At 38.1% G+C, this 11,932-nt stretch overlaps 2 protein-coding genes across 3 annotated transcripts in view; both read right to left on the bottom strand.

Annotated features, from left to right (window-relative positions):
- Positions 1–2,139: 2,139 nt before the first annotated feature.
- Positions 2,140–10,095, bottom strand: LOC131165907 ((+)-neomenthol dehydrogenase-like). 2 transcript variants are annotated; one of them, XM_058124060.1, is made up of 6 exons: positions 10,016–10,095; positions 9,624–9,870; positions 8,898–8,972; positions 3,693–3,717; positions 2,976–3,130; positions 2,140–2,769 (listed from the first exon to the last, which is right to left on the bottom strand). In XM_058124060.1, the coding sequence occupies exons 1-6, from the start codon at positions 10,048–10,050 to the stop codon at positions 2,392–2,394; spliced, it is 915 nt and encodes a 304-aa protein (XP_057980043.1). In that variant the 5' UTR covers positions 10,051–10,095; the 3' UTR covers positions 2,140–2,391. The 2 variants fall into 2 exon arrangements, with proteins under 2 accessions (XP_057980043.1, XP_057980044.1); XM_058124061.1 differs by lacking the exon at positions 3,693–3,717 and having other exon boundaries at positions 2,976–3,134; positions 8,916–8,972.
- Positions 2,140–11,932, bottom strand: part of LOC131165906 ((+)-neomenthol dehydrogenase-like) — a 101,241-nt gene continuing 91,448 nt past the window's right edge. The window contains exon 6 of the transcript XR_009139690.1: positions 2,140–2,303. The gene's annotated coding sequence lies outside the window, so the exon portion shown is untranslated. The remainder of the gene's footprint in view (positions 2,304–11,932) is intronic.

Below are 11,932 nucleotides of genomic sequence, written 5' to 3'. Positions count from 1 at the left end.
GCTTCTACCTCAGCCTCTACCTCTGCTTATGGTACTGGTACCTCCTTGAGGCCAGCCTTTGGTTTTAGTAACATAGGCTTGTGACTGATCTACACCTGTCTTTTTCTCCTTGCCTCCTCGTTGAATAAGGCATCTTTTACCATCACCATGGTAAGTTTGCCATCAGGTGTTGAATTTCTAAGAGTGATAACCAATGTCTCCTAGTTGTCTAGTAAGGAGCTAAGGAGTAGTAATACTTTTGCTTCATCGTCAAGATCCATCTTCACAGATGGAAGCTGATTCACTAGGTTTTGGAACTCACTAGTGTGTTCAGTTATAGAGGTTCCGCTCTTTAACTTCAGATTAACAAGCATCTCATTAACACGGCTTTGTTGCGAGCAATCTTGGCCTGGTACATGTTTTCCAGCTTCTCCCAAAGTTTATAAGCATCAGTCTTCTGTACAACATGATGATATACCTTATGGTCAATATGTTGTCTAATTTAACCAATGGCTTCTTATTCATTTTTCTCCAATCATTGTCTTTGACGGAATTTGGTTTCACACCTTTATAATCCAAAGGATCTTCTAGATCCTTACAATTAAGGAAATCCTCCATCTGAGACTTCTAAAGAGTATAATTAGAGGCTGTGAGTTTGATCATAGTACCCGAGTCTGACTCCTCCATTGATTTTAAATAATTATTAAGCACTAACATGCTTGTACAAAAAAATTGGGACATAATCTCAAGAAACCGAATGCATGGTTGCGTCTAGAAAGGTCGATTTTGTTGGAAACCAGTCCAACCTTGCAAAAATGGGTTCAAAATTGACTTGATTCAGCCTAAAAGCATATCTAAACTGGTCTGGTTCAACTTAATGGAATATTCTTGACAAAATATTTTAACACCATTTGCTAGCTTAGCGAGTGGGGCCTGCGATGATGTGGCAGAGTGGGACCCGTAGCTGAGGTGGTAGAGTGGGGCCTGCAACTAAGGTGGTAGAGTGGGGCCTGCAATGATGTGGCACGTGGGGTTTGCAAATGGTGTGGAAAGTGGGACCTGCTTTGATGATGTGTCTGGGGGGGCCACGTTGATGTGGTGCTCTCCTTCTTCTTCACAGCAAATCAGATTTGCAGGTTTTGCAAATTTTTTTTAAGAAACATAGTATAATTTGCAATATTGCGGTGGCCCGTGTGACTTCGTTCGTAGTCGATTTTTTATGTCGTTTTCACTGTTGCGATTGTATCGACAAGAGCTACGCGATGGTCTGATCAATTTGAAGTTTCAAGCTACTAGAAAAATCTGTCCGAGAGCCACAAATGCCTTCTTTCGTAGAGAAAATTTGCTCGAAATGCTCAACAATTCTCTGATACCACTTTGTTGGGTTTACCGGTCGACTAATTAATGAAAATAAACAAGCACACATAGAAAAATATTGACACCGGAGTTACGTGGTTCGGCCAAATTCCGGCCTACGTCCACGGAGAGAGAAATTACTATATGTACTGGGAAAAATACAGAGGAGGAGGAGGAGGATACAATAATCACTCAACTCTCACTTAACTCTTACAACTCTCTATGCCAACTCACAACCCACACGCACGCACGCACACACACACACACAGATATATATATATATATATATATATATAGGGAAGGGGAGGATCAAAAAATCAAAGTTGGTAGGCTGCGTAATTTTGACATTCTGAACGGCCGGTGCTGACAAGGTTGAAATGGAGCAGCCACTGGTGCAGCTAAGATTGACGGAGGAGCAGCCGGCGCCGAAAATGTTGAAGGAGCAGCAGCCGACTGCTCTTGATTGGGTATGGATCCATCACTCATGTAGTAGGAAGTTGGGTAGGCTTAGACCCAAAAAATAACCCACGGTGGAGCATATGTGGACCTGCCCATGCTTGTACTTGAAGCGCAAATGCGAATACTGAGGCTTAGCTTGTTTGTAAGCCTGCCCAAAATCTATGTATCCAGCTCCAGTCTTGCCATTGTGTGGCTTCTTTCTGCTATAGAATGCCTCCTTGGTCCTATACTCCTATCTAGTATGGATCTGTTCTATTCCTATTCTTCATTTCAAACCTTTTCTTGAAAAAATAAATAAATAAATAAAATTTGGCAGTTTCTATTGAGCTCGTTAAAGAAGACAGATTGAGCTGCTAATGAAGCCTGATTCAAGCATTTTATAAAAGCTTCAATATTTTTGCCAGCCTGAGACTTACATATATGATTTTTGAGCAATATTAGATTACATTGTGCACACCATAAAATGGCATTACAAATAAGATTCACGAGCCAATTGTTTTACATACAGCCTGATTCGGGCATTTTTATTTTAAGAAATTATTTCACTACACGCACAATGGCATAAGCATAAGGGATTTTATAATTCACCCTCTTTGATCAGAAGGTTGACACTTCCCTGCGAGAAAAGAAGAGGCCAGAAGGCCCATCATCTGGCAACAATGCTAACCTCACAGCACTTTCAGCGCCATCTTCAACAGTTAAGATGCCAGTGTTGTAGTTTATATCAGTTTTGACATAGCCGGGACACACACAATTGATGCGAAAGGTTGAGTATTTCTTGGCCAGAATCCTCGTGTGGGCATTCATGGCTGCTTTAGCAACTGAATAGGCAGAGAAAAAACCAGGCCAGCCTTTGGATTCTAACGACCCATCCTTGAAATCCTTTGGAAACTCATTCAACACCTCCTCCACTTTTTCTTCTGTGAGGCTCTCAACGTCAGTTAACACCCGTTTAGCCCATTCATTCTCTATGTTCTGAAACAGGATTTACGAAAAACAAGTCAAGCTTTCCTGCATACATGTTACCCCCAATTTAATTTTGGAACAAGAAAGAACTCCAAACACGCCAGAAAGTAAATCTGGGAAAAGGTTCACAAGACCTCTTTGCAAATGTTCACATACAGGAAGGCCAAGAATTTCTCAAGGAAAATGGACAATTTGCTTAGAAGGCTTCTTTGTACCTTTAACATCCCTGTGCTGGAGGATACGTTAACAATCCGTGCTGAATTGGATAGCTGGAGGAGGGGAATGAAAACTTGAACCATTATTCTTGCACCGTAGTAGTTTGTTTTTAGGCATTCTTCCGCCAACTCGTAAGTCTGGGTCATTTGCATACCTGCCTGCACTTGGAAATACCGAAAAACAAGTTTTGCCTCATGATAGATATTACCTGTTACTCGAGAATTGAAAATTTTACACTAGGACCTAAAATGGATGAATATCATGTCCAATGGAACTGAATTAAGGATTGAAGTAAGAGATCCACTAACTTCAGGGTAGTGAATCGTTGGCATTGAAACTCTCCAAGATAATTCTCTTTCAACCATCTTATGGGATGTTAGCATATCTCCCTAATTATATATCTCCCTAATTTAGTCACATCTACTGAGTTATTCTTGTAGTTTGCCTTCACCTATTAAAGGAAGACCTTTGTACAGTTTCACACACACAAAAAGAATAATACATAATTTATTAGTTTTAACATGGTATCAAAGCTAAGGCTTTTTTAACCTAAGTTTTAACCTAGGTTTTTTTCTTACCTTGCCACCACCACACAAACCCAACAAGTTCTCGTAGGTTCCAGCATTAGAGATCACACTCCAGCCACTCCAACGTATCTCAGTCACGGCTCATCAGCGTCTTCTCTAGCGTGCCTCTTTCACGACTCATCTCGCGACTCGTCTCTCTGACGAACTCCCATCGCTCTCCATTTCCGAAAGCTGCTGTCTCTCAGTTGCTGCTCTCATATCTCCGTTTCTTAGTTCCATCATTTGGCCAGTTCCTCCCTGACGTTCACAGTCTTCTCAGTCTCTCTCTCGGCTCGTCGTCTCTCAAACATCTTTGGCGGTCTCTCATCTTCTCCAACCGTCCTGCCAGCTATTTCCTCGTCATTTTTTTTCTTTTCTTTTTCTGGCTATCTCTCGGCTTCTCCGGCTGCTTCTTTGATGTTGTTGTCGTCTCCGGTTTTGCTCTGACATGCTGGCGCCTCTCTTTCTCGGCTCTTCATTCTGGCATCTTTCAGAAGACATCTTCTCTTGTTCAGTTTTGTTCAGTGCTACAATCTTGCAGACACGCTGAACCTATCATCTCCAACTTCTAGGTTTTCAGCATCTCTAGTGTTCGTTGGTTCATCATCTCTCAGTCTTTTGGCTGTTTACAGTTCTCTGTCTTTTTTTTTTCTACATGACCACCATGTGCAGGATATAAATAGCTCTCCGCAGTGAGCCGCCTCACCTCTCAATTTCGTATTCGGCTCTCTCTGGCAGCATTCTTTCTCTAGAGAAGTATCAGTTTTTCGGCGTGGTATCTCTCAGACTCGTCTCCCAGAGTGCTTGTATCTCCCAGATTCGTCTCTCAAATTCCGTTAAATTGCTCTTTGCTCTACATCGGTCAGTATTATCTATTTTTTATGGTGTCTTTAACTGATGTTGCTCCCCCTATAGAGATTGTTTTGAATGGCTCCAACTACAATGCTTGGGCCCAACAAATGTCAGTTTTTTTTATTGTCGGAGATTATGGCGTTTTGTCATTGGAACAAAACAAAAACCCACAAAAACTAAAACGCAATCAACAAAAAAGTTTGATGAGGCGCTTGATGAATGGGAAAGCACTCACTGTAAGATCCTTTCCTAGTTTATTAATACATCAAGTCCTACTATTCAGAGTCTACTTCTTAAGTTTCATAATGCCAAACTTTCTTAGGATTTTTTTCCAAAATGATACAACTGTGGTAGTGATGCTGCTCTCGAGTTTCAGTTGGAAACATAGGTTTCCCAGATGCATCATGAACTTGGACAGTCTATTGCCGGATTTCATTTCATGCTCAAGTTAGTGGCATTTGGGATCAACTTTCTCAAGTTGACCCTGGTTTTTCTGATGAGCAGTCGATTAAGCTTTTTGCTGCATATCGGGATTGGCGTTAGTTCATATACTTTATGAGGCATATTTGGGATGAATTTGAGAATACTCGTGCTTCTTTGTTACATCGATATCCTCTTCCTACACTTGAGGTTGCTCTTGCGAAGCTTATTTCTGAAAAGACACGACAATAGACTCGTCGGGTTCATTCTACCGATATGGTCTTGGCTACTGCTCCATCTAGCTCCTCTACTCCGACCACCCTTGATGTTGTTGTTGCTTCTTCTAAATCGCGTCATTTCAATGGCCAGTGTCATTATTGTAAGGAAGACAATCACTGTATTTCCGATTGTCCTAAGAAGAAGGCCAATGATCCTAGGGATGTTCTTAAGGCTAAGACATTTTACTATTCCAAGCTTGTTGCTGCTATCTCCACCAGCTCCTTAATTTCTGCTCCATCTTCTGCACCTCCTTTGTCGTCTCTTTCTGCAGCTGACCTTGAGGCAATTATCACCTAGGTTCTATCCCGCACTTCTACTGCCTTATTAGTCTCCACAGGTACCTCTACACCTTAGTGTATTGATTCTGTCTGTTGCAATCATATGACCTATGATTCCTCTTTAGTGACACATAAGCAGTCTTTAAATCTTTTTCCCTTAATTTATACTGTTGATGGTTCACATATGTCTGTTAGTCATCTTGGTCATGTTTCTATTCCTACTTTTTATGTACGTGACATATATGTTGTGCCTAACTCTTCTCTTAATCTCTTTTCTGTTGGTCAACTTGTTGAAAGTGGTTTGATCTTAACCTTTTCTCACAAAGGTTGTGATGTGCAGGATCCGAAGACGGGCCAGCTTGTTGGGACCAGGCGTAAAGATGGTTGCCTTTTCGATCTCACATCTCTGCATTTGCCTCGTTCGTGTTCTCCTTCGTCTCTTTTTGCTGCACTGTCTTCCAGTGTTTGGAATTCTCGTCTCGGTCAAACCTCTTTGTCTTGTGTTTAGTCTTTAGCTTCTAGTGGTTGCTTAGGAAATGTCAACTTGGGAAACATAAAGCTTTACCTTTTAATGAAAGTAATTATTTGTCTTCTGCACCTTTTCATTTGGTTCATTCTGATATTTGAGGACCTGCTCCTATCCTTACTAAGGGCGGGTCTTGTTACTTTGTCATTTTAATTGATGATTACTTTTGGTATACATGGATTTATCTTTTGCATGATCACACTGAGATACTTAATGTTTTTCGTGACTTTAAGCAGATGATTAAAACTCTGTTTGATCACACCATTAAAGTCTTTCAGTTTGATAATGTCCTAGAATATACTTCTACCCCTTTCATTGAAGAACTTCAAGAGGCCGACACCTTATCTCATCGATCCTGTCCATCCACCTCCCAATAGATTTTCCGTGCAGAACGTAAGAATCGTCACATTCTAGACATTGTTCGCTCTCAACTCTTCTCTGCATCCCTCCCAGAATCCTTCTGAGGTGAAGCTGCTCTTACCGCTGTTTACACTATTAATCGGGTTCCAACCCCTACTCTTTCCAATAAATCTCCATATGAGGCTCTCTATGGAAAGGTACCTGATTATTCTCTTCTCAAAGTATTTGGTTGTGTTTGCCTTGTTTTATTCCTACCTCATGAACGTACAAAACTTGAACCTCTCTCTCGTCTTTGTTGCTTTCTTGGTTATGGCATTGAACACAAGAGTTATCGGTGCTACGACCCCATAGCCAAGCATCTTCGAGTCTCTCGGCATGTTCAGTTTTGGGAACACAAAATGTTCACTAGTATCTCTCAATTTTCTTCCGATTGTCCCTCATGCTATACCACTTTCACAGACCCTTCCATAGATCTCTCTTTCGATTTTTCCTCTAATGTAGGCCATGACAGCTCATCAGGTGATCACTCCGCATCTGCCTCTCCCGAACCTGAACCGTTTGATGATCATGCCATCGCATCCACTCCGCTTAAGTCCTCTGATTTGGATGTTCATCGTTCTAGTCAGGTAAAGGCACCTTCTACCTATCTTAGTGATTATCACTATTTTTCTACTCTTGACTCCCTTCACAAGCCTCACAATTATAGCGAAGCTTGTTCTGTTCCTATTTGGCAGCAAGCTATTTCTGAAGAACTTGACGTACTTCACAAAACTCATACTTGGGACCTAGTTGACCTGCCTCCTGGAAACACTGCAGTTGGGAACAAATGGGTGTATAAACAGAAAATGAATTCCGACGGTTTTGAAGTAAGACATAAAGCTCATTTAGTGTCAAAGGGCTTTACTCAAGAATATGACATTGATTATAAGGAGACATTTGCCCTTGTTGCTCGTATTACCTCTGTTCGCTCCCATTTGGCTATTGCCTCTGCTCGATGATGGCCTTTATTTCATATGGATGTCAAAAATGCCTTTTTACATGGTGATTTGGCTTAGGAGGTATATATGCAGCCCCTTCTAGGGTGTCCTCATCCTCCTGGTAAGGTCTGTCTTCTTCGTCATGCTTTATATAGGCTTAAGCAAGCTCCCCTTGCTTAGTTTGCCAAGTTTAGCTCCACTGTTGCACAGCTTGGGTTTGCTTCAAGGCCCTATGATTTAGCCCTTTTTACCTATCACACTGCTACTAGCATCACTATTCTATTACTTTATGTTGATGATATGATAATTGCTGGTGCTGATACTTCTGGTATTCATGAGTTTAAGGAATTTATGTGTCAGAAGTTTGAGATGAAAGAGCTCGGTTCTCTTCCCTACTTCCTCAGCTTAGAAGTGTCCTCTACCTCTAATGGCTACTCTTTGACCCAAGCCAAATATGCCTATAATCTTCTCACATGTGCTGGTCTCACAAATTGTAAGATAAATGATAGTCCGCTAGAACCCAACATCAAACTCCGTCCTATTGATGGGGAGCTCCTTCCCTAAAGACCTCGTTACTAACAACTTGTTGGGAGCTTGATTTATCTCACTATCACTAGACCAGACATTGCCTATGCAGTGCACCTTGTTAGCTAGTTTATGTCGGCTCCTTATTCTGTTCATTATGCAGCTACTTTTCGCATCTTGCAATATGTGAAGGGCACATTATTTCATGGGTTTTTTTTTTCCCTCTCACTCATCCTTGACGTTGCAGGTTTATTCAAATGCTGATTGGGTAGGGGACCCTACTGATCGTCAGTCTACCACTAGTTTTCTTTTTGTACTTAGTGACTCTCTTATCTCTTGGTGGAGCAAAAAGTATACTATTTTTGCTCACTCTGGCACTAAGGCTGAGTATTAGGCTCTTGCTAATACTACTTTTGAGCTTCTTTGGCTTCTCCAAGATATGAGTGTTCCTCAGCCCTCAAGCACTCCGCTTTATTGTGACAATCATAGTGTTGTCCAAATCGCTCATAACATTGTCTTTCATGAACGCACCAAACACATCGAGATCTACTGCCATTTTGTGCGTTATCATCTTCAGGAAGGGACACTTCGCCTCTTGTCAGTTCCTTCGGCTCATCAGTTTGCTGATATCTTCACGAAGTCTCATCCACCTAGTCGCCATCATGCCTTAGTCTGCAAACTCCAGTTGACATCTTCGATACCACCTTGAGTTTGAGGGGGGATGTTAGCATATCTCCCTAATTATATATCTCCCTAATTCAGGCACATCTGTGTACGTACTGAGTTACTCTTGTAGTTTGCTTCCTTCACCTATAAAAGGATGATCCTTATATAGTTTTACACACACAAAAAGAATAATACAAAATTTATTAGTTTTAACATGGGCCATTGTCCCCGACGACAACGAAAAAAAAACCAGCATTGGAAAGTAGGCACAGAGTTCTATCTGGCTTTGATAGAAACCATGCAAACATTAGTTTCCTAGCAAACTGAAAAGTAGTGTCTCAAGCTAAAAGCATATATATATATATATATTACACTCAAGTGACCTTTGAAAATTACTCTTCCATGAAATTCATCTTAATCTCAACTCATGTCGAATTTGCAGCCAGAAAACAAATGATAGTAAAAGGTATACCCTGCCCTCATTAGCAACGCAAGCTCTTAAAGTATCAGCATCCATTATGCCTCCACTAATTGCAGCATTGTTCACCTGCTCAGAATTCAAAAGAACATTTCACATTTTCCACTTCACCAATCAATGGAAATATTGCACAAGTAAAATCAAACAGAAGAGAACAAAGGGGTATGCAACAACTGCAAAAAGAAGATATCCATAATTAATTAATACAAGCATAAATCAACGCCTAAAAATGAGTTACGTCGACAGTGAAACCACATCAAACTGTCTATAGAGCCAAGTATAAAATACACAAGACAAAGCTCTACCAATATGGAAGTGTCCTAACTGGGAGATGCCTGTAGCTTTCCTTAGGGAACACTTACAAAAAAAGTTATAGCACTTATCGTTTAAATTAAGTCAGTATTGTCTGTAGGAAGCTGAAAGTGCGTGAACTAGGGATAGAGAGGCTTCTCAAGAAAAATTAAGCATGTAACAAGCCACCCCAACTATTGAATGCTTTGTTCTTTCCAAATTTAAGACAATTCAAAAAAAAAAAAAGTAATCGGGTAAGTTTAAATCTGGTTAGCTGGTAGTTCTACTTAATTTCACAAATAAAAGAGGTGTACTAATCTAATACTCTCTGAATGTGTGAGAGACAAGATGAACAGAGATGATCTTTCAAAGAAAAGATGGAGCAAAGAACACCCCAAGACAATTCAGAAAATTAATTTCCAAATATACCAAGATATCAAGTTTTCCAAATTTTGTCTTGATGAAGTCTGCAAGGGAAGCAATACTAATTGGGTCTGCCACATCAAGCTGATGAAAAAGCACATGATTAGAGAGGCCTGAATCTCTAAGTTTTTGAACAGCTTCAAGGCCTCTCTTCTCATCTCTAGCAGTCAACACCACCACAATTCCATTAGAAGCCAACTGCCTGCATATCTCCAATCCAATACCTTTATTTGCTCCTGTAACAAGTGCATACCTGAAGATCAAAAGACAAAGAGGAGTTGAGAGAGAACAAAACTCTGCAGAGTTGGCTAGAAAAATATTTTGGAAAAGTGCCTGAAGATTTCAGACATGTGATGGCTAGAGAGTCCAAAAAGGCCACAAAGAGCAGGAACAAGTACCTGTCTAATGCAAGGGAGGGGGATGCTTCTGCCATGGTTGAAGAGTTTGTGTCGAGATAGATTGCCTGTCTCTTCCTTTCGAGGCCAAGAGCTTTAAGAAACTATAAAAAGTACGGCGACGCTGCTTCTCAAGCTTTCATATTAGCCTTGTGGACTACTGCTTCGCACGTTAAAAAAAATAATGTCAAATCTTTAAGCGCTTCTTTTTTCCTTTGCAACTTGAAAAATATTAGAAAAAGAATAGGAAACACCCAAAAATTCATGCTTTCATGTTTGATTAATGAGAAAATTAGGAAAGAAAAATAAAAAAAAGATATATCAAATTTGCAAACAAAAATTGGATTTTGCACATCATTAATATTTAGTTTCTCTCCATTTTTAATCTTAAAAAAATAAACTTTTATTTTTGATAGAGTTTAATATAGAAGGCAAATACAGTGGAATAATGAGTTTCCTCCTCATTTTTTTTTTTTCTTTCCTTTTTTCAAGTAAAATCCTTGATCCAAACAGACCATTAGGATCTATTTGGATGAAAGATTTTGCTCGGCAAAAGGAAATAAAAAGAAAAATAGGAGAAAATTCATTTTCTATTGTATTTTTCTTCTATAATAGATACTATTGCAAATGAAGGTTTATTATAATATAATTAAAACTATTGAAAAATAGAATATTAATAATGAGAAGAATCAAAATTTTGTTCATAGATTTGGTATATTTTTTATTTTTATTTTTATTTTTCTTTATAATAAAATATGAAAATGTGAATTCTTTGATATTTTCCACTTCTTTCTTTAGTATTTTCCGAATTTCAAACGGAGCCTTAGGGTCCATTTGTATAAGATTTTACCTGGAGAAAGGAAAGAAAAGAAAAAAGAGGAGGAAACTCATTTTTCATTATATTTTCCTTTTATACTAAATACTATTGAAAATGAAAGTTTGTTTTAATATGATTAAAAATATAAAAAATTAAAATATTAATATTGAGTAGAATAAAAATTTTGTTCATAGACTTGGTGTATTTTTTTATTTTATTTTTATTTTTCTTGATAACTAAACTTGAAAATATGTATTCCTTGATATTTTCATTTTCTTTCTTTAGTATTCACCGAATTTCAAATGGAGTCTAATCTTGGATCAAAGAATTTGATTGGGAAAATAAAAGAAAATGTCCAAAAGAAAAACAAACAGGAAACTCATTTTTTTTCTTATATTTTTATTGTTTATTAAATACAATAAAAAATGCAAATTTATTTTAATAAGATTAAAGATTCATAAAAATTGAATATTAATGATGCATAAAATGAAAACTTTGTTTTTAAATTTAATATATATTTTTAAAATTTTTTTCTTGCTTTTATTGATTACTAATATTTTTCTTACCTTTCACTACTATTTTCGAGTTCAAATGGACTTCAAATTAAAAAATTTTAATTTTACTCATCATTAGTAATTGATTTTTTGAAAAATTTTCAGTCTTATTAAAATAAAATTTTAATTTTAATAATATTTTATATAGAAAAAAATATGACAAAACGCAATGTGACCACAAAAAGGACCCACGCGCTGTTGTATGGCAGATCGTGGCTGCTACAACTTCTGTTGTAAGCGTGCCAGTTGCTCTGAAAGTCAATTAACCTTTAGGTTATAGTTGATTCCAAGAATAGATTTTATAATGAAAAATTTAAGGTTACGTTTGAATTAAAAATTTTATAAAGAAAAAAGAAAAAAAATATAAAAAATAAAGAGAAAACTTATTATTATTATTTTTAATATTATTTTGATAAAAATTATTTAATAATAGTTCAGTTTGAACATTTTTTCCAAATTGATGCGTCCCAAAAACTGTGAGCCTGTTCGGCATTTATTAACGCTAGTGTCGTGGGAAAACCTGATTGCAAATTATTTATTTACAGATTC

Source organism: Malania oleifera, chromosome 10 (genome assembly GCF_029873635.1).
Source record: "Malania oleifera isolate guangnan ecotype guangnan chromosome 10, ASM2987363v1, whole genome shotgun sequence".
NCBI classification, from domain to species: domain Eukaryota; kingdom Viridiplantae; phylum Streptophyta; class Magnoliopsida; order Santalales; family Ximeniaceae; genus Malania; species Malania oleifera.
Note: the sequence above shows the minus strand (reverse complement) of the source record. Positions and strands in the feature narration are given on the sequence as shown.